This window comes from Chrysoperla carnea, chromosome 3 (assembly GCF_905475395.1).
Source record: "Chrysoperla carnea chromosome 3, inChrCarn1.1, whole genome shotgun sequence".
Lineage (NCBI taxonomy): Eukaryota > Metazoa > Arthropoda > Insecta > Neuroptera > Chrysopidae > Chrysoperla > Chrysoperla carnea.
The window spans coordinates 86214400-86240568 of NC_058339.1; the positions used below are offsets into that span (position 1 = coordinate 86214400).

The window sequence follows — 26169 nt, forward strand, 5'->3', positions numbered from 1 at the left end:
CAATTCAACAGCAAAGTCAAATATATAAGGAATAATAATTCTTACAATTAGAGTACATATAAAATATATACATAAATCTATCCATTATACAATTTCCGAAGCAACTTGTAAGTCACCTATTAATAAAAAGTGATTATCTAAAAATTTCAAATGAAAGAAAAATGAAAGAAAAATCATGCCTAAGGCTCTCTAATAAAATTTGCGTCTAAAGCAACACTTCGTCTAAAGAATATTGACAAATATTTAATAAATACTTTTTTACTGTTGTAACCGCAACAGAGATAACCTCTCTTATAGGATTTCGGAAAAAATAGACTGAAATAAATTTCTGTAATAGTGCCCCATTTCTAAAAGCAAGGACTATAAACTTCAGAACCCAACCAACCAACTCCTCTATAGTCGACAAACTCAACCCAACCAATTCGTAATTACAACAACAATACTCCGAGGGTCTATAAAATTTTCGGTCTATTCTTTCGATTACCGCCCTATAAACGATTTATCCTTACTTTATTTGTATTTGTAAATTCCCATCGAAGGTTTAATGAATAATTTTTTTTAATTATGAGAAATTTTAAATAATAATTTGGAATCTTTTTTGTTTCTAGTACCATGCCGATATTGATGTTGGTTTTAGCAGTTCACTAGCATGCAGTTTAGTACTATTGGTGCTAATTGGTGGTGTGCAAGCATTAATATTACCACGAACAATAATATTATTATTGCTATTTTTAACAGCCTTCATTTGGGTTGCCGTTGTTTTAATGTTATTATTAGCTGTTCGATTACGTTGGATTATTTGGGATATATCACAAAGTTTTGTATTACGTTTAGCAATTACATGTTTTACAATCGTATTGGTTTATGCCGTTGCTCAAGTGAATATTGTAAGTGATTTTTTTAATGAAAATTTTGCTGTTTATAAATTAGTCATTAATACGGTTGTAGACTCGGTATGATAAAAAAAATTTGAAAATGAAATTAAAATTTATTAAAAACCGAAGAAGCTATAAGCATATAAAGATTGTTGCCCATTTTCTTTTAACAAAACGAAGTGTTATATGTAATCTCTATGGTGATACCGTGCAATGGCGTCAGTAAACTATATCTGCGTCTTTGTTCAATTAGGAATTTTAAACGTTTATATATTGTATACTACTCAAGATTTTCAAAACAAATTCACTTTTCTGTCCGTCCAGTGAGAATTCTTCACTTGAAGTGATAACAAAACTCCTGTTCCTGCATTACACCCTCGCCGAAATGAAAAATTATCTCTCAAGCCAAAAAATACGCTAACAATGCTTTATTTTTTGTGCTGGGATCGGCTTAGTTTAAATGGGATCCAGCTGAAAAGAGCGGTGGAATTTCGACGGGATATTAAGAATTGAACTGTTATCTCCAAAATTTTGAAATGTTTGGTAAATGTCTGTTGTCCAGGCAAAAATATGTCTGTATGTTGTTCGCTATGTAACCCCTCATCCACGCTATCGCGGAGTATCCTCGCCAAAGCTAACCGAATTAAATCACTCACTACCATATTCTCGTCCTACTTCGCAAGTATCTCATCTTTGAAAAAACATTCAAGCAATATATTTAATGTTGATTTAATGTTGAAGAGGATTTAATGCTACCATCTAGCGGATTTTTTGTAATCTTCAGAGGAAAAAGTCTAATTCCCCTATTTAGTTATTACTATAATCTTATTACCTACTTACCGAAACAAAACCGAAAAAAAACCCTATGTATATAAAACTAGTTCAATGAAATAATAATTTTATTTTGTAATTACAGTTCACATGTCGAACAGATATATGTGTAGTACGTACAACTGCAAATGTTACATTGGATAGTACATTGGGACATGACCATCGTGCATGTCCGTTACCACAATACATAATATTATCATGTTCATTAGGATATATGGCTGTAGCAATATTTTTACGTCTTCCTATTGCCCTCAAAGCTTGTCTACTCGTTGTCATGTCCATTGTTTATGTTTTATTAATTGAATTATCTCATTTGGATTTATTTAATTGTTATGACCAAAGAGTTAGGTAAGTATCCAAATAAATGTGCCGAACTTGATCCATTTGTAGTTCTATGATTCTAGAACTACAAATGAAACAAAATTCGAAACTTGTATTACTTACATAACTATAATTATTCAAATTTTTCTAGATCTGTTATACCACATCATGTATTGGCAATCGTTTATGTTATGATGTTTTTCCTGGCAGTCATAATCCATGGAAGACAAGTGGAATGGACAGCACGTTTAGATTTCTTGTGGCAAATTCAAGCAAATGAAGAAAAACGTGAAATGGATGCATTACAACATAGTAATAAGCGTATTTTATTTAATTTATTACCAGCCCATGTGGCCACACATTTTCTGGATAATCAATTTCGTAGCAATATGGTTAGTGAATACTTTTATTTATTTGAAATTTCATAGTTCTTACAGAATCAATGATTGATTTGAATTATGGATCTTTTTTTAATCGATTATTTATTCTGTAAAATTAATTATATTTATATGGAATTAAATTTATGCAGACATAACAAGCCAAAAATATAGCCTCATTCTTTTATTTTCAAAATTTAATGAATAACTCAAAAATAGAAAGGGAAAGTTCTGTTTTGAAATTAATTGTAATAGAGAAACTACAATATGGAGCTCTCTTATACTTTTACGAAGAATAGTACTACAGTGGAGCCTCGATAACCCGAAACTCAAGGGAAATGAAATAAATTTCGTGTTAATTAATTTTTGACTTAACAAGTAGTTTGAGCTACACAGGATTTAATTGCTGAAATAACGACTAAGAAAGCGCGATTATATTTTAAATACTACGATGTCATTATCTTTACTAACTACGACTTACAAAGTCGAAATAATACGTGATACTGCGTATTTAGCGAATGACATTTTTTTCGACTTAACGAGGTTCGAGTTATCGAGTTTTCACTGTTTATTATTACGTCAATGTGCAATGAGGCCATGTAAGCTCCATGAAAATAGCACCGCCAAATGAGAATTTTCATAAAATGCTGATTGGATTCATTTGTCCACACTTTTCAACCCAAAATTTTTGTTTGTCCACCTTTAATTGAAAGTTATACAATAAAAAATGATAATATCAACACCTCCAGATGCAAATTTCCGTAAAATGCAGGTGTCCTCTTCAATTTTAAATTTTGAGGAAATTAAAATTTACTTCAACACTCCTAAATGCGAATTTTCACGAAATGCAAAGACCATTTGTTAGGCAACGGTTTGTTCCATGTTTGTCCACATGGTTTGACAACAGCACCCCCAATTGGGTGGACAAATTTTACGAAACCGCTTATCTTAAATTCCATGCTATTTTTGAATACTTATTGGGTTTTTAATTACCAGCCACCAAAAATTGGTCACAAAAGTTACATATTGTTAGATACTTAAAATCTGTCTAATTTTGAGTTATTCATTGACAACTTTATTTTTTAAATGATACCTTAAAAATTTTTAATTTTTAAAGTAATGTCTGCTTAAAAATAACAATCAAAGAAAAATTTCTGATATAACTATGCTAAAATCATTAACATTTCTCTTTGTTGTTGATTAAAACAAACTTTTTTACTTTTCTTCGATTAAAATTTTAAGAAATTAATTTCTTAATTATTATATAATAAGTATATTATTTCAATACTACAATGGTATGTACATGTTATTACAATATCGGACTAGAAAAACTAGAAAAGCTTATGCCATAATTGTTAACCTTAATTAGGCCAGATTGAATGAAATTCTTTATATAATATGAATTAATTTAAGGTTGTTTTATATCGAAGATACGCTAAGTGGAAGATGTGTGGCTTAAACATTTAAGGATGTACGAGCGCCAGGCAAATTTTGGATAAAAAGTTTTTTTTTATAAGAATTAATTTAATTAAATAAATGACTTCAAAAGCAGGCATATTTAACATTGGTCTTATGGGAAAACGGTAGATGGAAGATATGTTTTCCAAAACTAGTCGGTGGAAATTTAAAAAAAAAACTATTTGAATTAAAATTAAACTTTACTAAATTATTGAAAACAAAATAAATCCGTTGTGTCCGACTCATTAAGGATGTATGGTCACGGTAGTGGGGGCATAAATTTAAAAAAATATTTTTTTTCAATTTTGATAGTGAATTATATATAACTCATGAGTATATATATATACTCGTGAGTATATATAACTTGGCAATATAAGACGAAAAGTAAGAATAAAATTTTTTGAATATCCGGAGTAATTTTTTAAAATATCGAAAATTGAAAATTTTGTTTAATTATTTAGCTTTCGATATTTTGAAAACCAAGGCAGATATCAAAAAATTTTATTCTTACTTTTCGTGTACATTCATAAAGTTATACAAAAATCATCATCGAAGTTGGAAATAAGGTACAAATAATTTCCACCATAAGTCGAAACTTCTATTGGCGCTCGTACTACCGTAAGTTTTGACGTGAAAGAATGGTAAAAAAAACATACTTTTGAATTCATATAAATTGCATTAAAAATGTATGTGAGATTTCTTTCACAGAAATAAGAAATAAACCTTTTCCGCGCAAGAAATCGTACATTAGTTTTATTACAGTATCAATGATATAATTAGCGATGCATCAAATTTCATTTCGATATAAAATAATCTTGAAAAAGGGATGACATAGAATCATCGTCTAAAATTATTCTATATATAAAGAATATCTACCATGTAGTTAGCGTACAAATTAAAAGATCTAAGATAATATTTATGACGAGATAGAAAAGCGCATGGTGGAGGATATTTTTTTCCTTATTTTTGCGACTGAATATTTTTTCCTCAAGTCCATGCTCTCTCTTTTATCAAATTAATATTTTTTATTCCTCTCTCCCAAATTAATATTTCAAAAAAATAGTATTCTTAGATAATGCCATATTTTTTTCATACAACATTTCTTCTGTTAGCAATGCAGTAGATTTTTTGATATTTTTCATTTTTTAATTTTGTTTTTCGAATCATTTTCAATCAATTTTCATGCCATTTTTTCGTCATTTTTTTTAATATATTGAAAACTTGCCTGAGAGTTTTTTTAGAAAATCATAACTACATTTATCAAATATATACAAGTTTGTTACATCTTGTACCCACAAATTGACAAATTTATGTTTACTAATATTACTAATTACTCTAAAAATATTTCTCTTAACTAATTAAATCATTAACCATTTCTTATTAACAACAGTTTTGAATTCATATGATTATGGATTCTTGAATAGATAAAAAATATAAATATTAAATTAAATCGCCTCTTGATTGGACTATATTTTGCCATTCGGAATTTATCAAAATCAATGAGAGCCTATCTTTCTATCAAAACTTTAAAAAAAAATAATGTAAAGTCTTATTGACTACCGACAGATGTAAGAACTTAAAACTTTAGAATAACCGATTTTTTTTAATACACTCGGCTCCGTTTCGCTGAAGCTTTTTTTCTGATATTAATACGGTAGTTGTCTGATGTAGATTTTGCCATATTAGGCTTAAAAATTTAAACTAGACTTGATGCCATGACAAAATTTGAAAGTGAAATTAAAATTGATTAAAAACAAAGAAGATGTCAATCCATCAAAAAAGGCAACAGCACACTGTATGTTCTCAATCGGTCTCCTACCCAAAGACTGACTGTGTCCAATGTTGCTTAAAACTAAAACTACTTTATTTATTAAATAATTACAAAAACTTTTCAATAGAAAATTTATTAAATAAACTAAGATTCTGTTAGAGGTTATTAGCGGTCGTGAACCGGTGTTTTCAACGTGGTGTGACCACAATTCTAGAATTTTTATCTCTTACTAGTAAACTATTATAATAAAATCTCTCAACGCGGCCAAGAAGTTTTCACTTGAAAAATTGTTATATTAATTAAAAATTGGTAAAATTGATTTTTAGGTTGAATAATGGAATCATTTTCAGTTTTTTAGAATCATAGTAGGGTGTTAGATTATTTGTAAAAATATAATTTTGACTCGTGGAAATAATACTACCAATAATCCGTTGAAAATACTTATATTTGTTCCTTTTAACAAAAACTTTAAAAATTAATCTTGTAATTTTTCTTTTGGATTATGAAATATTGAAAACTAAATTGTATTTCTCACTAATTTCTTTACTTTCATAATTATATCCTACTAAAAAGTTGCAAAAACTCTTAACAATTTTTTTGAATTATTTTTTCTTTTGTTCTATAAAACTATTTTTCAAATGAATCCCTCTTTAATATTTTAATTTTTAATCGCATCTCTCCTATCCTATGGGATTATGTCACCATGTTTTATAAAAGATTTTTTGGAAACTGAATGAGGAATAATGCTGCACATATATTACACACACGACTATTAAAAACCAAACATTTTAAATTCATTTCTAAGTGCATAATATTTTTTATGGTAATTGTGGAAAATAACTAGAACATTTTAATGCATATAATTTTTGGCATGCTTTTATGAAGGTTATAGTCAAAATTAGACATTTTTTGGAAAATATCACAACATTGACTTCTAATAAACTACCCAACAATTGGTAGTAAACAATTTTTATGATCGGACGGTCAGTTTATTTTGACGCGTATAGAATGATTAATTTTTGAAGATAAAGATACACATTGCAATATTTTCCAAAAAAAAGATTTTTTGATTTTAATTGCTCATTTTTAAAGAACGAAAGTTTGTTCGGTTTGGTTTTATTGTTAAAAAAAATCTAACAAAATTAATAATTTTTTACTTTTTATAAATGTTTGCTATATAAGCTTCTCATGAATATATTTCATTCTCATTTGTAAAATTCCTTTTCGTCCCCGTTCCGGTACAATCCTCCACTCATGTCGCTACCGTGGCATCCTTTGCCTGCGTTCTCGAACCTTGTGTGCGTAGAACACTCTGTCTCAGGACCTGTACCATCAAAGCTATTCACGTGTGGGTGTTGTCTTCGCATCGATCACCAACTACCATGAATTCTACATCGAATTGGATGGAAACAATCAAGGTGTGGAATGTTTACGATTGTTGAATGAAATTATTGCTGATTTTGATGAGGTAATTTTTTTTTATTATTCCTAACATAGTCCTAAAATCAGCGTACATTTAGTGAAGTTATTTACAGCATGCCGAAAATTTAAAATAAGTAAATAGTTCTGAGGGATATCGATAACTCTACGCTGGTACTCTGATATTTTTTTTTGATTTTTAGAACTATTTTTCTTATCGCGGGTTCGGTTAATGGGCGCTAAATAAAAAAAAAAGTTCGGCTCCGACTGACACTTTTTGTATGCTTTATTATCTTATTGATCTAAAATATTAATTGTATTAATCCACGTGATTAGTTCCTGCCGGGTGCCCATGACACCTCTCGCTCTTTTTTTAAATGTACGCTGGCCTTGTGACTAATGTGAGTTTTTTGTACAACATTTTTCTTGATTGTAGTTGTTGGGAGAAGAACGATTCAAAGCAATTGATAAAATTAAGACTGTCGGATCAACTTACATGGCTGCAGTTGGTTTAATGCCCGATTTACGTATATTAGATGAAGATGAGACAACTGCTGGACATTTTCTCAGTACTTTAGTCGAATTTGTTTTTGCTATGCGTGATAAATTATTAAATATCAATGAAAATTCTTATAATAATTTTATGTTACGAGTTGGTAAGTATTTTGCAAACTTTACCAACTTAATTTTAATAGAAGTTTTTGTATAAAATAAATATTTGTAGGTATTAATATTGGACCGGTAGTAGCCGGTGTAATTGGTGCTAGAAAACCTCAATATGATATTTGGGGGAATACTGTTAATGTTGCAAGTCGAATGGATTCAACAGGGTTACCAAATCATACGCAAGTGACTGAAGAAGCGTATCAAGTATTACGTAATTATCCATATGAATTTCAATGTCGTGGTAAAGTTAAGGTTAAAGGAAAGGGAGATATGACAACATATTTTCTTACTGATCGTAAACAGCCAGGTACTATCAGGGTTGAAGAATTGCCAAATCTACGAGCTGCCAATGCATCAACTACAGTTGGTAAGTACTTTTACAAGTAATAACTGAAAATTGTTTATTCATCGATATCTTTGAATTTCAGCTAATAATATGGGTAACATGTATGGAGGTGTTGCAACTCCGCTTGCCATGCTACATCAAAATAATGAAAATTCCTCAAGCAATCGTTCGCGATCACATAACTCGGGTAATTCTATGAGTGGTGCTACACCAAGTGCGTTAGTTCGTAATGCTCCACGTTTACCACCATTGCGAGAAGCATCACGTGGTGAAAGCTTAAACGGTGGTGAAAATGAACCACTACTCCCAACCACTTCATCAAATGCAAAAATTGTACCTACTCGTAATTTTCATAATGGCAGCAAAAAATTAATGGAAGAAGATTTACCTCCCCCACCTCTTCCCCCACATAAAAATAATCAATTCCAACAATCAAGTTCATCGTCAAATGGAATGCGGCAACAACATGATGGCAAATATATTCCACCATGGCCACGAGGAGTAAATCCTTCAGGTGCTTCAAGTAGATCACAACATAATCCACAACATAATCCACAACAGCAAAATGTTTCCAAAGATTTAAAACCATATTTAAAGCCTTTACCAAAACCTCCAGGCCGTGATGGAATATCACCAAATAGGTATCATATAAGTAGTGGCAGTAGTAATGGACGAAGTTCGGGTAAACCTACACCGCCAGCACATCAACCACAACTATTACCGTTTCGTGTGGATCAAAGAACACCCGAACGGAGCCATGAAGGTGGAGCTAATCGTTCAAAACTTCGCACAAATCCTCACAATCCATTATACCATTTACAAAGACATTACTCAGATGAAAGTTTACCTGGAGCAACATCCAGTTTATATGTTTGTAGCGGAGTTCAACAAAGAATCCATTCATCAGCAGATGAAATTAGTTCATTAAATCATTCACCCAGTATTAGTTCGTCTGATGAAAGTTACAGTCGAACAACGGATGCAGATGTGTCTCCATCACCATCTCCGCCTTTAGCTAGTACAGAAACATCAACTAATGCACAACAGTGGTTGTATCCATCTGACATTCAAGTGAATCCGTGCTCTTCACCTGACAGTTCACCTAGAGTGTCAGTAGATTATATACCTCCACAATGTTACATGCCAGGTGCTACCACACAAAAAACTCCTCAAGAAAATATACCTCCGCCACCTATGTCAAATTCACGAAGTTTTTCACCATCAAACCAACAGCAACAACATTCAAGTAATGGACGAAGTCAAAGGCATAATTCCGCTGGTAATAATATGAAAAAAGAGTGGACCCAATCTCCACATAAATTGAACAGCACGGAACGCCCACAAAACTTAATTAAAAAAACTAATGGTAAAAGCCACGCTCCTGAAACGTTACCGCCAGCCACGCTACTTGCTCTTGCTGCGGGTACAAATACTGTAGACTCAACACTTATGTCTAGTCCCTTACCGCCATTAAATGATGGAGAAGATTCATATAGAGGTGATAGTTGTGGAAGTTTTGAATACATTGGAAAACAAAGAGGTCAAAAACCTACATCGTTAATTAGAGCGTATAGTGCTAACGGCGATCGACAAGTGCTAAATCGATCATATAATCGAAATAATAGTAAACAAAGAAGCTTAGAAAGGAAGGCAATCTCCAGACCGTCTGATAGTTCTTTAGAACCGAATAAAGTAATAAATTGTAAACGATCACCCAGCTTTAAAGAAGTTGAAGAATTGAAAGAAGATGAAAAAGCAACACTAAGTAGTGAAAAGTCATCCAAGAAAGATGGTTCTAGTCAAACTGATAAGAAAGATATGGCATCAAGTCGTGGACATAGTCATCGAAGAGAAAAACATTCCCCGCATGCTGTAAAAGTTCAAAATGATTCAAATGAATCAAGTCAAACGGCAGAATCATTGGGCAACATACCAGGACATTTTGAAAGAGAAATACAAAAATTATTAGACGAGCAAAATCTATTAAAAAATAATCCACCCAAAAATGAAAAGAATTTATTAAATAAAGAAATCATTTCATTAGATGAAATGAAAAATATAAATCATGAAAATTATAAGGAATTACCACAAATTATTGAAAGGTACGGAATAAATCGCAGCCCTCTAATAAATGGTAATAATAACAGTAATACTGCGCTTATCACGCACCAAGTTGGGCTAGCTGCTATCCAAGAATTGGCTAGGAAACAACAGGATGAATTAAATAATCTCATGACCGTGAATACGGACATTGATAAACATCAGTTAGGTTTTAGGTTTAATCCAGTAGATCATAGCATGACACTGCAAGTTATGCCTATCGAGACAATTGTCTTGGATAGAGAAAGCAGTAAGGATAGTTCACTGAAACGTAGCCGTGGAACAACTCCTGATGAAGAAGGGGAGTGTTGCAAAGTTCAGAAAGTATCGTCATTACCAAAGAAATTCCCAGGTGCAGGTGCTGGATTTCTGTTGGGCGAGCAGGTCTCGTTATCAATGCTTGGGAGTTTCAGGTAGGCTTTATTTGCCACCGACTGATTCAGCTCTTTTGTTTTTTATTTGTGGCACAAACTATTTAGTTTCAATTAGTTTGCGGTTATGGGTTAGAATTTTTTCATTAAAGAATTATTAACAACAAATTTCTCTGCTTTAGATGTATTTTTTCGATTAACAAAATATTTTTGCATTGTAACATATCACTCTCTTCTTATTAACAAATACAGGAAAAAAGAATATTCAAAGTTTCAGGAGCCATAAATATTCACTTTGATGAATTATCGAATCTTAGTATATGTACATTCGAAAATCACCTCAGAAGTGGGATAATTATATTATCCACAGTTTTTTGAACTAAAAACATAAAAAATATTACATATATCGATTTCCATTTTAACGAACCTTTTCCCGTTCGAAAATTCCTAGTTCCACTAAAGTAATTTCAAAAGAGTACTTAATTAACAGCTAAATTTCAAATTGGTTATTAGACAGTAAAAAACTTTTAAATCTGGGGACTTTCTAAACCAAAGGTCATGTATTTTTAACGAAGTTATTATTTTCGTGTTTAATTACACAATTAATGTGAAAATTCGTATTATTTCAATCTCATTTAGAAGTTAGAAGCAAAAAGTGTGTAGAAGGCAAGTTTTTAAACTTAAAATTTCAAAGTGCATGTACCAGAATTTGGTGTCTTCATTTTAAAAAGTGATTTTTTCTTAGATATTTTAACATAAATTTTATTTGTACTTATATATAATAACATATATATGCAAGTAAAAAAAGGTACAACTTTTGTCTTTTCATTCAATGAAAAATCAACTGAGTCTAGCAAATATAGTTTACATTTTTTACTCTTGACGCTAATTTCTTAGCGTTAAAATCCCATAGCAAAACTGGTTTTCTTCATTCTATGCTTGATTTTTATCGGAAATTAATTAATATGGTCTTGTCATGAAAATTTTACATTTGTGATGAGGCATGATGATTTTACCAAGCATGCAATCCGGAAATCGAGGTAAGTTATCGTAGTCTTCACTTGTAACCTGTTTGTAAGATTTGTCTTATGTAAGTTTAAATTGACTTTCGAATCTACATTTACTAAAAATGTTATTAATCGAAGCGAGTATTATATAATCCTAACTTTTTGAGTCCTACGTCTATACAACACGCTTTCAGTCATATTAAAATCAAAAAGATTTAACCAAACACATTTATATTTTCAGATTTCAGTTCAATAAATAAAATCATCTTTTTTGTTTCACACTTAAGTCACTGTTTTTTTTACAAAGTAATTGTTGTCTAAAAATATGTATTTAGTGCAAAACGAAATCATTTATTTGTGAGTTAAATGTGTCATATCATTGCTTTTTTTTAAGGTTTGAAATACAATTTTAAACGTACCAATTGTCATGATTGTTTTCATTAAACAAATAAAAAATTAATCTCAACAAACACACAGGTCTCATTTTGAGCATGTGACGTTTATAAACATGTAGTAAATGAAAGAGCATGTGAAAAACATCGGCGAACAAAACATCTATTTGGGACTATGCTTTTATTAACGCTTATGTTTTGGCTGGAACATCCTTACTGCTTTATATCTTCTTCACTAACAAGAAACACACTAATTAATATATTGTTATCATCTCTCTGCCTGATAACACAGAATGGCACTACTAACACTATTTTACAAAAATTAGTAGAGTTCTAGTCAACTGATTACATTTTTTTAACACATACATATAGAGCAATGTTTTTGTCATTGTATCAAAGGTGTGAGGTAGGTAGTTGATGATGGTTTGCTTTTTAGATTATTAACAATATAGGCGACATTATATAAGAATTATATCTCTGGTGGTAAAAAGTTGAACTAAATATTGTAATCATACAACACAAAATCAACCTGAGCTGAAATGGGATCTTAAATAGCCTTACGCCATTTAATAACGATTATCTTTTACCCCTTATACACACTCTCGCTTAGTATTCTCGCTTAGTTAACGTTTTTTAAGAAATTAAACGTTATCAATAACATAGCAATGTTTTATATAATCCACAATAGCTACTGAGCTTCAGGAGAAGCTCGCCTGTACTCGCCTGGGCTCCTCGTGTTGCCCTTGACTCAGGTATAAAAAATTACCGTTTTAGCGAAGTTAGATAAGGCGATGCGAGAACAAGTAAGACACTACAAGTATCATCTCCACATTCTTCTTACTCGCCTGAGTTTATGCTAGTTCGTGAGAGTGTGGAGGAGGCTTAATGGTGAACTCACTTTAATTGGTGCGCTATGTTTAGTCAAAATTGTAACGAAGTTTTGCATCCCTCTTTAATAATTTGCTAATATTTTGATTAAAAATGGAGACTGAATTCATTAAATTTCTTCTGATTTAACCTATAATTTCTCTATGCCAAGTTTAGTCGTAAAATATTAGGCTTGGAATGAGACACACCTCATTGAATAGCTTTATGATAAGGAGTCAAGTAGAAAGGAAATATTCTAGAGATGTAGGTATCATTTCTATTAAATACAGTATCCTAATCAATTTTTCTCGAAATCTACTTAAGATACGGACAAGCTATTTTTGTTTTTATTATAAGAAATTATTTGGTATGTTTGATGGCAGCAAAGGATGCATGCAAAATTAATGGGAACAATATATAAATCAATTTTTTACCACATTGGGACAATCATCTTAAAAAATGTCGCACAATGTTTTGTGAATTGTCATGCTATATTTTTGTTTTGAATATGTTTTCATCAGTTTTTTTTTTATTAAATAACATTTGCAGTGTCATTTTTAAAATCTATATAATTTAATATTTTAAGATGAAGAATATAATTTATTTTATCTCTCATCCTCTACTCAAGTTTTCGAAAAGAAAAAATCATCCAAAACTATAGAAAAAACTCGCCAGTTGATTTGCTTATGAATCATACTAATTTTAAAGGTATTCTTGATGTCGAAAAATCTATATTTCTACGATTGCATTAGTGTAGCATGTGTGATAATTAGATACTACATAGTGCATGCATTGTAAAATATAGATTTATGACGTCACGGATACTCAACATGGCCACTTGCTTTATTTTTGCGCAAAATAATTTTATCATATATTCCCCAAATTTCGAATGATTAAAGACGAGTATAGCTTATTAAGTCAGATTATAGCAAAAAGAAAATTCAGGAAATTGCAATATTTTCTACAATCAAAATTTATTTGACCTTTCGAAATTAACAAACAATTTATGAGTAGTTTAATTAGCCAGCACAAAATATTTAAGGATTCATTCGTACACGATTACATCGCTGTTAATGGAAGTTCTATCTTCGTATCAATTCCTTTTCGATATATCATTTATGGATTACACCAGCGAATGGCCTACTCAAAGTTTTCTTCTGAATAAAGAATTACTTTATTTTGGAGGGGAGGCATGTATATATCATTAGGCTTATTTAGTAATTTTAACGGCAAAAAGCTTAACGTTTCTATGTGATAAACAACTCCTGTTAGGTGCTATCAGCGTTCAGGACGAAGATATACATGTTTTACTCTAGTACGCATATTTAACCTTCAAAATGAAGAAATTTTCTATTTAAGAGGGGATCGAGAAATTTAGCCATTGTGTTTGAATGATCCTTAACACGGTTTTTATTTTTATTTTGCGTGTGCTGAATTTTTTAATTTAGTTTCTATGTAAACAACTGGACATTTTCTTATTTGTTTAATCTTTGTATAGAGGAGGAAATGCGGAGTCTGAGCAAATAACAAAACAACAATATCCAGATGATACGGATTTGGAAAGTTTTGAGAATAAAGAAAAGGAAATTTATGAAGTTAATCGTCAAGAGGTAAATATAATATTTAATTGTTTTATCTTACCGAGAACATTATTTTGTGCTATAAATGAATTCATAAATATTATAAAGACCCCAGAGCCTTATTCACAGGATTTCGATTATTACCACAGATAAATGTCTATTTAACTTCCAAAAAAACAATGATAACGATTTTCAGGCAAATATTAAATCGACAATGAAATCATTTTTTTTTATTTTATAAGAATAATTAAGTAGCTAGGAGAAAAACCATATGCCTTAAGTTTTTACTTTATTTGATTTAGCCGTGACCAAGTTAAATTAAAATCATTTTAGAGTAGCATCTAGTTATTTGCCTTTAGCTTGTTTTAAAAAAATTTATACTCAATTGTATATTTATCTTTAATGCAGATGCGAAGATTAGATTTGGTAAGGATTTTAGCTCAAGAGTAGCGTTAAACTTTCAAACAAAATATTTACAAATGTTATTTCATTTACAGGAGGCAGAAGTTAAGCGATTATTTGAAGAGACAGTTGAACGGAAACTAGGTAGTGCTGGAGGTGGTGGAGGTATTGGTGAAAGTCAGTCCGAGTGGAGTGAAGATGATGATGAAGGTGCCGCGTCTGAACCTTTACTCGCTGACAGAGAATCCACTGGATATACAACAGATGATCCAGCTTTAGAAAATATTTCTATGCTCAATGAAACTGGATTAACTGATGCAGAAGGTATGATTTAGAACATTTCTAATTTGTTTCTGGATAGTCAAATCTCAAGAGAGACATATTAAATTATTTAGAATTATTGTTATACTCAAAGCATTTCAATTTTATTTCACAGTTGTTTTTTCGAAATCTTCATACTTTTATAATTTTTAATTCTTAGAATATCAATAAATATTGTATTGATTTCTATGAAATTAAAAACTGCAAACACATTAACTATTTTTGTCGCTGTTTTTGAATTTTCTAGGATAATTAATGTCCAAAAAAGACCAAAATTCAATATATTTATTGTTTTTAATAAATCATATCATATCTGATATGTCATATCTCATTCTGATGTTATTTTCTCAATTCGAAGAAATTTTAAGGATTGTATTCTTTATCGCGCGTTTGGCGGATGGGGGGGGGGGGGCTATATAAAAAGAAGTGTCCGAACGTAACTTTTTTTATAGTTTAATATCCTCTCAATGAGGCTATGATCTTATGTTTACGGTGCTCACTCCTCATTCATGCCAATAATTTTTATACCATGTATATATGAAATATACATAGTATCTTAAGTTTAGTCCCAAGTTTGTAATGCTTAAAAATACTGATGCTACGAAAAAAATTTTGGTTTAGGTAAATCGATCGGAATTCTTGGGTCAAAATTACCTTATAAACTGAGTTTTATCAAATTCCGAAACAAATAATTTTTTACGATTTTTTCGAATTTTTCTAAGGGGTACCCCTTGAAAAAATTGCAAAAAATCGATACAAATTTATCGTCTCCAATTTCGATAAAACTCTGTATATAAGGTAATTTTGACCCAAAAAATACAAAAATCGGTTTCATTTAACGATTGGGCGAATAATTCTCGAGATAATACCGGAAATCGATCCGAAATATCGTTTTTTTCGAAAATTACACGGCCAATCGGCAAATAAACTCGATTTTTGAATTTTTTGGGTCAAAATTACCTTATAAACTGAGTTTCATCAAATTCCGAAACAAATAATTTTTTACGATTTTTTCGAATTTTTCTAAGGGGTACCCCTTGAAAAAATTGCAAAAAATCGATACAAATTTATCGTCTCCAATTTCGATAAAACTCTGTATATAAGGTAATTTTGACCCAAAAAATACAAAAATCGGTTTCATTTAACGATTGGGCGAATAATTCTCGAGATAATACCGGAAATCGATCCGAAATATCGTTTTTTTCGAAAATTACTCGGCCAATCGGCAAATAAACTCGATTTTTGAATTTCTTGGGTCAAAATTACCTTATAAACTGAGTTTCATCAAATTCCGAAACAAATAATTTTTTACGATTTTTTCGAATTTTTCTAAGGGGTACCCCTTGAAAAAATTGCAAAAAATCGATACAAATTTATCGTCTCCAATTTCGATAAAACTCTGTATATAAGGTAATTTTGACCCAAAAAATACAAAAATCGGTTTCATTTAACGATTGGGCGAATAATTCTCGAGATAATACCGGAAATCGATCCGAAATATCGTTTTTTTCGAAAATTACTAGGCCAATCGGCAAATAAACTCGATTTTTGAATTTCTTTAGTCAAAATTACCTTATAAACTGAGTTTCATCAAATTCCGAAACAAATAATTTTTTACGATTTTTTCGAATTTTTCTAAGGGGTACCCCTTGAAAAAATTGCAAAAAATCGATACAAATGTATCGTCTCCAATTTCGATAAAACTCTGTATATAAGGTAATTTTGACCCAAAAAATACAAAAATCGGTTTCATTTAACGATTGGGCGAATAATTCTCGAGATAATACCGGAAATCGATCCGAAATATCGTTTTTTTTCGAAAATTACTCGGCCAATCGGCAAATAAACTCGATTTTTGAATTTTTTGGGTCAAAATTACCTTATAAACTGAGTTTCATCAAATTCCGAAACAAATAATTTTTTACGATTTTTTCGAATTTTTCTAAGGGGTACCCCTTGAAAAAATTGCAAAAAATCGATACAAATTTATCGTCTCCAATTTCAATAAAACTCTGTATATAAGGTAATTTTGACCCAAAAAATACAAAAATCGGTTTCATTTAACGATTGGGCGAATAATTCTCGAGATAATACCGGAAATCGATCCGAAATATCGTTTTTTTCGAAAATTACTCGGCCAATCGGCAAATAAACTCGATTTTTGAATTTCTTTAGTCAAAATTACCTTATAAACTGAGTTTCATCAAATTCCGAAACAAATAATTTTTTACGATTTTTTCGAATTTTTCTAAGGGGTACCCCTTGAAAAAATTGCAAAAAATCGATACAAATTTATCGTCTCCAATTTCGATAAAACTCGTTATTTTTGTTATGAAAAGGAAAAGATTTATTCATGTTTTAACAAACAGTCAGATTTTGAGAGAGAAGCTTTGGAATGCTATGAATATAACAAATTTATATTATGAGTATGAAATAAAAATTAATTTTTGAAATTATAATAAGCCCACTTTTTTAACTTGAAAAACAAGTTTATTCAAAATCAAACTTTTTAATTTTTGTTTTTAAATACGAAGAATTTTTGAAAATATTTTTCACTAGGGAGGTACCAGAAGTGATCTAACGCATCGTGACGATAATGTTTAAAATCTACATATTACAAACAAAAAATAGGTTTGTGAATTGGCAATTTGGTTGATTGATATATATATTGATTGCATTCTTCATCCAGAGTATTTTGAAACCTATAACCAAATAGTTTATGTGTGTTGCTGCCTTTTTTATTCATATAATTGTTTCATTATTCTAAAAAAACAGTGTTTTCAATTCCATGTAGTTCTTGCACAAAAACATAATAGTAGAAGCAATGAATACAGAAAACGCTCTGGAGCTCTTGAATCTGTCTAGTTGAATGAAACCTTTTGCACATCACTTGTACTTGTTTCGGGAGATCGCAAAATGTAACAAGCGATATTTTGAAGACACAAGCAAATCGCAATTCGTGAATCCATCTTTTGCTATCTGTTATTTCGTGTAACCTAATTATATAAGTTATATTTTTTATCTATGTTTGTCCTTGGATTCCTAGAACTTCATAGACATGATTTTCAAGGATGACAACTCAGCGCAGTAAAAAATATGAATGTAATCAATTTTCGTAACAAATAACATAAAAATTCATTCAATTTCATTTAACTAATTGGATTTAAGATGACAATGCATTCTTTGCTTCTACTATAAAAATGCAAATTGAAAATTGTTTCTCCTATAAAACGTCGCTAATACCTTTTTTGTTGTAAATTATTTACAGGTGCATTAAGTGACGTAAATTCTGTTTACAATGAACATGGACATGATGGTGATATGGATGACAATACAAGTATGTCATCTCGAGCATCATCACGAATATTCGATTCTGATGCAATGATGAGTTTAGATTCGTTAAGTGCACTCTACGATTCCGAATATGATAATTGTTATCGTACCGATGACGATATTAATGCTGCACCAGATTTGGATCGTTTAAATTATTTTGCTGTGACAGCAGAAGCTGATATAAATTTAGCAAATATTCGCTCTATGAGTGAAAGTATTACTAGAAACTTTGGTCAACCACGTAATAGTGAAACGGATCCAGATAGTGATGTGTAAAAATTATTTAAAAAAAAAACTTAAACAAAAATTTAGTTCGTTTTAATTTTGTATAATAAACTCGTCTATATATTATGTAATTAAAGAAAAACTTTTCATGGAAAATATGTGAAAAATTTTGTGAATGGCAGAGCCATTTTGTATTCAAGAAAAATGTATGTTAACAAATCGATATATATTCAATTATTATAAATGTTATTGTTACGTGCCTGATCTTTTTACAATTTATTAAATATAAGATTATAATTATTATCGATCAACATTTTTGTTTTTTTTTTCTCGTTTGGAAAAAATTTCTTGAAATAAATATTTGACTGTTAAAAAATATATCATTTTACAAAAGAAAATTATTTTATGCGAGGCGATTATTATTATAAGATTAAACTCGGTATATTTGATTCAAAATTTGAAAAAAAAAAATCGAATAAATCATTTATTTTGTCATTTTCGTACGTTTCATTCCGTAACTTGTATGCCCAAATAAATAAACAAGGTCGTCGTAATGGCAAATTTACCACAGTTTTTATTTTTCTTCAAAATCGGCATAAATTGTCTAAAATCATTGAAATTGATATCTCGAAAATGATTCACCTAATTTCAAGAGAATATTGAACCAGAACTTTAACCTACTTACTGCAGTAGTCCCGTAGATGAAATTTCTTTTGTCTGCAACTATACTTTGACAGAGCTTTTAAGTTCCTTATTCTAATATAGCGTAGCATCAAAATGTAATGGGATATTAAAAAACGTGAATTAATGATTTTTTGATGTGATGTATTTTGATATTCTCGAAAAAGTGTCCTAATCTCAAGACCATTTCTGAACTTGAGTTAATAAACAGTTAGTTAAGAACTAGAGAAACTGGCCAATGAATTGACGGTATTTCGTGGAAGAAACTGAAAATAGCGAGATTTTAATTCGTATTTTAAATAAAAAACAATTTACACTTATATTAATATTCGCCTTGGATATTTTATAGTATAAATATTTAGGAAAATAATTTAAAAGTATTTTTAATTCGAAAAGCAGAATGGCTCTATGCATGTTTTTTGACTGACATGTATAGATAAACTAAAATAAAATACTTCGCTTTCACTATAAAAAAAATACTCAATTGTCATTAAAATTGGACATGAAAATATAATATGACAAAACTAATAAACATAAAATCACATTTTTTAACAAAAAAAAAAGAATGACAATACTGAAAATTTTGAAGGTAATAAAAAAAGTCGATATGATATCACCAAGTTATATATGGAATTAAAAAAAAATGTGATTAATTCTTATGATAAATGATTTACTTAATTAAAATGGTAACAACATATCTTTTAATTTTTTTACAAACTAACTTCAAGTAAATAGTGGAATTTTTTTTGTAAAAAAAAGTTTTTCGATTTTCTTTTTTGATAGTATTAATAAACAAATAGAATTTCTTATACAAAATAATAGTTTAAATAAAAAAAAATACAAACAAAAACTATTTTAACATCTGTAAAAGGTAAAAACTTAATTCTAAAGCTATGTTCTATATAAATGAAATTGGGCTGAATTAATTAATTTTTGATACGTACTAAAGTCATATAATTTTCAGATCTTTTTTTGAAGTAAATAATTTTTGGAGGAAAATAAAAATAGTTATTTAATTTCATGTTTGTTACTTTTTTGATAAAAATTCGGATTAGCAACTTTTCTTAAAAATGCTCTTAGAGCTCCAAATCATTCATACTCATGCAAGACTCAAGCCGGTAAAGTAAATTTCAATTTTGGCATACAAATGAAAAATACGCCATTTTTGTTTATATTTAGGAACTTACTTAATTAAAAACATTATTTAATTTTTGTACATTTTTGAAGCATATTTAAACAACCTCTTTTGGATTAATTTAACTCATTTATTCATATTTACCTAGGCACGAAAATATCTTTTATTGACAATTTAATTTTGTAATCGTTTTTGTTAGTTAAAGAAAAACGAGTTTTTTTCTGACTTTCTAAGAGCATTTTTAAGAAAAGTCGCTAAATTGAACTTTTACCCATGTTTATCAAAAAATATTCACAAAGCATTTGTTCCTTTAACGCCGAATTTTTCCGAATGCACCCTCATATTTGTTGTTTGGCCACCAAGTAGAGTATCTAGTATCTGGTTTTACATATGAATAATTGCATTTCTCTAAGAATAAACTAATATTTTCCTTCCAATTTTATTTTTCATGGCTTTATTTTATAAAGAATATAGCTTTCAATATTTGGTTTGATTTAAGTATAATCGAATCGAATATTCTGATCAGGAAAATATTTGAGTGATTATTTTAAATCAAACTGAGCAGCATTGTGTACTGTCATTATCTGCGATATAATACATACAAAATAACAAATATAATTAGTTCATTTCATTATAGTAAGTTTTTCTATTATCACAAAATAGATAATATACTTAAAGATAAAAAAAAAAAGAAAATTTTAAATATTTTGTCAAGATTATAACACAATGTACCAACGCGTATTGCATTTCTTTTAAATTTAATTACTTCAATTTTCTATAATTTCTACTTGTAATTTTAAAAATTTATTTTTCGTTTGACTTTTCATTTTGTGAAATCTTAAACTAGTTCGTAAAGCTATGTCAAACTTCTAACATAGATGAAAGGACTCGAAGAAACACGAAATCATAGGGAAACCATAGCCAGAAGTGAGGGTAAGAAAAGGGAATGGGATTATTTTTATTATCTAACCGTCGCGGTCGGCTTTTGATAGGGAAATAATTGACAACTTGATTTTTTTTACATATAATACGCTATAAAATTATTTCGTTTTTAAAAATTTTTGGAATACATTGTGTTATCTTCAAAAAATTAATAAACCTGATAGAGAATTTAAAAAAAAAAATATTTATTTAAAGTATTTGCTGTTAATAATATAAAAAAATAGATATATTATTATGTGTCTTTACAGTAAAACATAGTCAAAACCAAAGAAAAAACACAGTTAAAAATTAAAAATATTATCTTACCTCCTCTGTCTTTCTCCTTACCCCCACACACATCGATCACTTACACACATCACACGAAATGAGACTTGAAATTTTGACATTAGTATTTATAATAAATCCATCTCTACCCAACATCAACTTCCCATTCGTTTTCTTACATGATAAAAACACAAATCGCAATATTTTTTACGTTATAATTAATTTAAACTATATTTTAATCTATTTCATTAATAAAATTCATAATTTAAAAATAACAGAAGCAAAATAATCGCTGACTCCTTGATATTAGTCAGTATTTTGCTAATAGTATCAACTGTTTAATTTGCTTAAAAATCGAGCTTTATAAAGACTTTTCTAATAAGAACGCCGGCTTTCAGTTCTAAATAAAACAAGAGTATCATTGTATCATTAAACATCAATTATAACCGAAAGACTTTGACGTTTAAAATTGTATACAAGTTCTAGTTTTTAAAAAAAAATCAAATAGTGAGTCTAAAAACAGGTCGAAATTCAAAACTGCCGCTCTTATTGGAGCACCCTTTATTGGTAAAAGTGTAATTTCAGAATAGTTTTGATTAGCAATCTATTAATATTGTAGTTAATAAATTGCTAGCTTTCAAACGTATCGAAGACTGCTATAATATTAATCACCCCTTTGGCATTTTTTGATTTTTAAGAAAGTTATTAGATCTGCGTTTGAACATTAAAATCTTACAGCTGATGTTAATAAAATGAGAGATAGTTGAAATCAACCCCCAACAACGTCTTCCTCTTCGATTAATAGAGAAAAATAGTACTTAATTTTAAAAAGAATTGAAATGACAAAATTGAATTATGCCAAATTTATTAATGAAATAGTACAAAAATAAAATATGTAAAATTTAAGGGAAAAAATGTTTTGAAAAAAAACTTTTTGGGGCCAGAGTTGTCGATGAAAATTTTGTATATTATATGTTTAAAATTATACTACTAAAAAAAAAAGAATGTGATTTCTTTATTTTATTGTCAGCTCTGTGCTTGGTGCAATTCTTCATATTAAAAAGTAATATTTCATTTTTTAACCATTAAAAAACATTTTATTCATAGTTATTTTTTTTTATATAAATATTTTCCTTTATTTTGTGTTATGATTTGTTTGCGGGTAGACTGATAAAATTAATCGTATGTTTCATCAATACCGCAGTGATAGTTCCAATCGAATAGAAATAATTAATTTTTGAAAATATTAAGAAAATTTATCAAAATTTGGTCAAAGGTCAAAATATTAAAATTGTTGATACACCAGAAGTTCAGGATTTGACTTTTTGTACTTTTTGAAAAGTAAACAATATGTTCTTTTCTAAAACACTCGAAATATAAAAATAGTGCATTTACCGTTTCCAAGGCAGTATTATCGCTTATACTTGTACTTTCAACTTGTAGGAGCAAGTCATTGGTATAATTTATTTTCTTGCTCAGGTCCATGCGCAGAAATCATCCAAGGATGGGAGTTATAAAGTCAATAAAAATAAGAAATTCTTTTTTCGAGTAAGAGAACATTTTATTATGTCAAAATGCGATATTCAGCCACCATTTTCCATTAAGTTAAATCTATGAGACACAGAAATTTTTTTTTAAACTTTGTGCACATCGACCTCTACAACGTCATGTAAACTTCATGTTTCAAATCTTCAGACATTGTCGATGAAAACTACCAGATGCGGAACATTTGGTAAACATTTGGAAAAGCATCTTTATTGCAAATATCGAGTGCTTCGAGTGAATTTTTGACGTCCTGTCCGGTAATGCGTTTCTTGCTCTGATTGATATTCTTATAGGGACGAATATCCATGTACAGTAGTCTTCGGATCAAAAATTCAATTGCGTTCTACTTGCGCATGATTTCAGTGTCATGAAAAATCTTACCCGAATAATGCGAGTAGAACTAACTTAAATTTTGGAACTCACCTTCAATGACACGCAATGGAAGTTGAGAAAGACGTGAAAATTCAAAAGAAAAGTGCGACAGATCGAGAAAATTGATCGCGTTAAAACAAATTGACTACGAAGTATGAATTTTCGTTTCACTTTAAGAAAAAGGGGAAGAAAGAATATATTGTTAGTTCAAATTTATGTGGAAAGATACGCCCTCCACCCCGAACCTGGTCTTGCCTAAATTGAAAATTAATTTTTATAGACAATTTTGATATATTTTCTTAGTAAAAATCGCAGCTTTAATTAATATTTTATTTAATATCTGCAAGTATTTCATGGATATTTATAATTTTAAAAGGTTGTTTTGTGATTTAAAATCATAGATTTACTTAAGATTAGTTTTAAATTTTAAAAAAAGTATTTTTTTATGTTAAAATTATAATTTTACAAAACAAAAAAATAATTTTTATTATTTTTATTTTATTAGATCCTAACACCTACGTGTATGTTTTGTCTCTCTTGACATTTTTAGAAATATTTTATGTAAATAAACTTTTGAATAATTAATTAATTATGATTAGTTTGTTATGATTAATTCAATTAAATGCATATAATTAGTATGATATGAAATATCAATTATATGTATTTACCTTTTTTTTTTAAAAAAAATAATAAAAATAAAACAACAACTTTGTTTCTATTTAAATGTTCAAAAATGTATGTACTATAGAACCAACAGTGCTAATGCCTTAAAATATATTCGGTATAAAATTTTTTGTTTTGTTTGATTGCATCTTACCTTTTTATCCTTAAAAAACTTTTTCCATATTTTATAAAATCGTAATTATCGCAACACTATACCTCATCAAAAAGATATAAGGGAGAATCCATAAAGCACATGCCTTACATTTTCTTGGTATTTTTTTGGTGTAATGAAAATAATTCGCTGTTTAATTAAGTTGTGATTTAATAATTTGCAATTTAATTTCACTCATTGGATACTTTTATGAACGGATAATTCTTACTATGCCGCCATGTCAGTGTATCAGGAAATACAAAATGTCTTCTCTTGACTTGATAATAAAAAAACTACGTTCCATCGAGGGTAGGGGATTAAAAAGTATGGTAGGCTACATGGTGGGAAAGAGGGGTTCCCAAAGAGACTGAAATTGAAGGGTAGGTATTGGGTAATTTTATAGTCTGTGTTAAGTTGAAAGAATGCTTGTAAGCTAAAGACCAAAACAACGGTTGCGCACTGTCAAATACTCAGTTCACTAACAGTCAAGTAAGGCGCGACTGTAAGTACTTACGAATGCTTTTTTCCGAATCGTAAACAAAGGCTAATAGCGTATAAACAATGTTTTTGGACCATGATGTCTGGAGAGGAATCGTTGCTCAAATCTCAATTTGTGTAAGTAATACTTTTGGCAGTCAATAAATAGCCTTTGCTTGAAAACATATTTCTGACGATTTTGCTGACTGCGCACCTTATAAACTAGAGGCACTATAATCAAAGTCTGGGTACAACGAAAAGTAGGTCTTTACTCCTCTTCACACCCCTAAAAACAAAAAATATATATATAACCCTGTTAACACTTCTCCTTCTGACTTTTTCAGGTAAAAGATCACATCCATTTAACACAGTCACAAGACATGACATCGGATTTTCGGAAATTTTTGATGAATAAAAAAATAGGAATAATTTTTAATTTTATTTATTAAAAAATTAACTAATAATATAATAATTACAATTCATAAATTTTAAATACGACTAGTTTTACATTAATACGATTGAATTTCATTTTGTCACAGTGAAATAACTCAAACTTGAACACTTTTTTTTTGTACTATTCGAAATAAGTACAAAACAAACCTTTTGGGGAAATCCAAAACATCTCTTTGTTTCAACATTAATCTATTAATACAACAATAATATTCCAGGAACCCGTAGTATCAAAGGTACCAAGCTCAAATCAAGAGTGGTTGAAGAGTATATCCTTTAGAAGTTACTTCATATTGCCCTCACTTTGTTTGTACTTTCCGATCGTCTTTGGCCGTTAGTCATAAAGTTTTGTATAACCATTTTAAGTTCGTCAAATCACACTTGTAGACAAAGGCTCCTGGTCTTTATTTCAAATAGACAATAATTTTATTGGCAAATAAACAAATCAAGTAATAAGGTTTTTATGATTAGTTTTTTTTAAAGAACTCTTAAAAATAACAAATTTTTTTCCAATTCGTGTATAATTTGGAAAATTTTTTAACTTTGTCGTCATTTTTAACTACCCGACATAAAAATAAGGGAGTTATAAGCTGGACCGCTGTGTGTGCCTGCTTGTCTGTGATATTGTAGCTCGTAAACGGATGAACTGATTTAGGTTTTTTGTTTTGTTTGAAAGGTAATTTAATGGAGAGTGTGCTTAGATATCTTTCAATTAGGTTTAGTTTAGAGGGAAAAAAACACTTCTTAATTTTTTTAAAGAATCTTTTATATTTTTAAGGAATGTTGTTATAAAAAACGGATGAGAATTTTATTTGAAATCCAAATAG

General features: G+C 29.5%; 1 protein-coding gene across 10 annotated transcripts in view; it reads left to right on the top strand.

The window, feature by feature from the left end:
- The window catches only part of LOC123296813 (Ca(2+)/calmodulin-responsive adenylate cyclase), a 198526-nt gene extending 179794 nt beyond the window's left edge, over positions 1-18732 (top strand). For 7 of the 10 annotated variants that reach the window (XM_044878468.1, XM_044878475.1, XM_044878470.1 and 4 more), the window contains 10 exons: positions 609-887; positions 1792-2054; positions 2179-2419; positions 6940-7101; positions 7489-7708; positions 7777-8085; positions 8147-10577; positions 14300-14411; positions 14879-15107; positions 18373-18732. In XM_044878468.1, coding sequence (XP_044734403.1) covers positions 609-887; positions 1792-2054; positions 2179-2419; positions 6940-7101; positions 7489-7708; positions 7777-8085; positions 8147-10577; positions 14300-14411; positions 14879-15107; positions 18373-18713 — 4587 coding nt within the window. In that variant the 3' untranslated portion in view covers positions 18714-18732. Of the gene's footprint in view, positions 1-608; positions 888-1791; positions 2055-2178; positions 2420-6939; positions 7102-7488; positions 7709-7776; positions 8086-8146; positions 10578-14299; positions 14412-14878; positions 15108-17663; positions 17736-18372 lie in introns of all 10 variants that reach the window. The other 3 variants (XR_006535201.1, XM_044878477.1, XM_044878471.1) reach the window with 3 other exon arrangements.
- The last annotated feature ends 7437 nt before the right edge of the window (positions 18733-26169 follow it).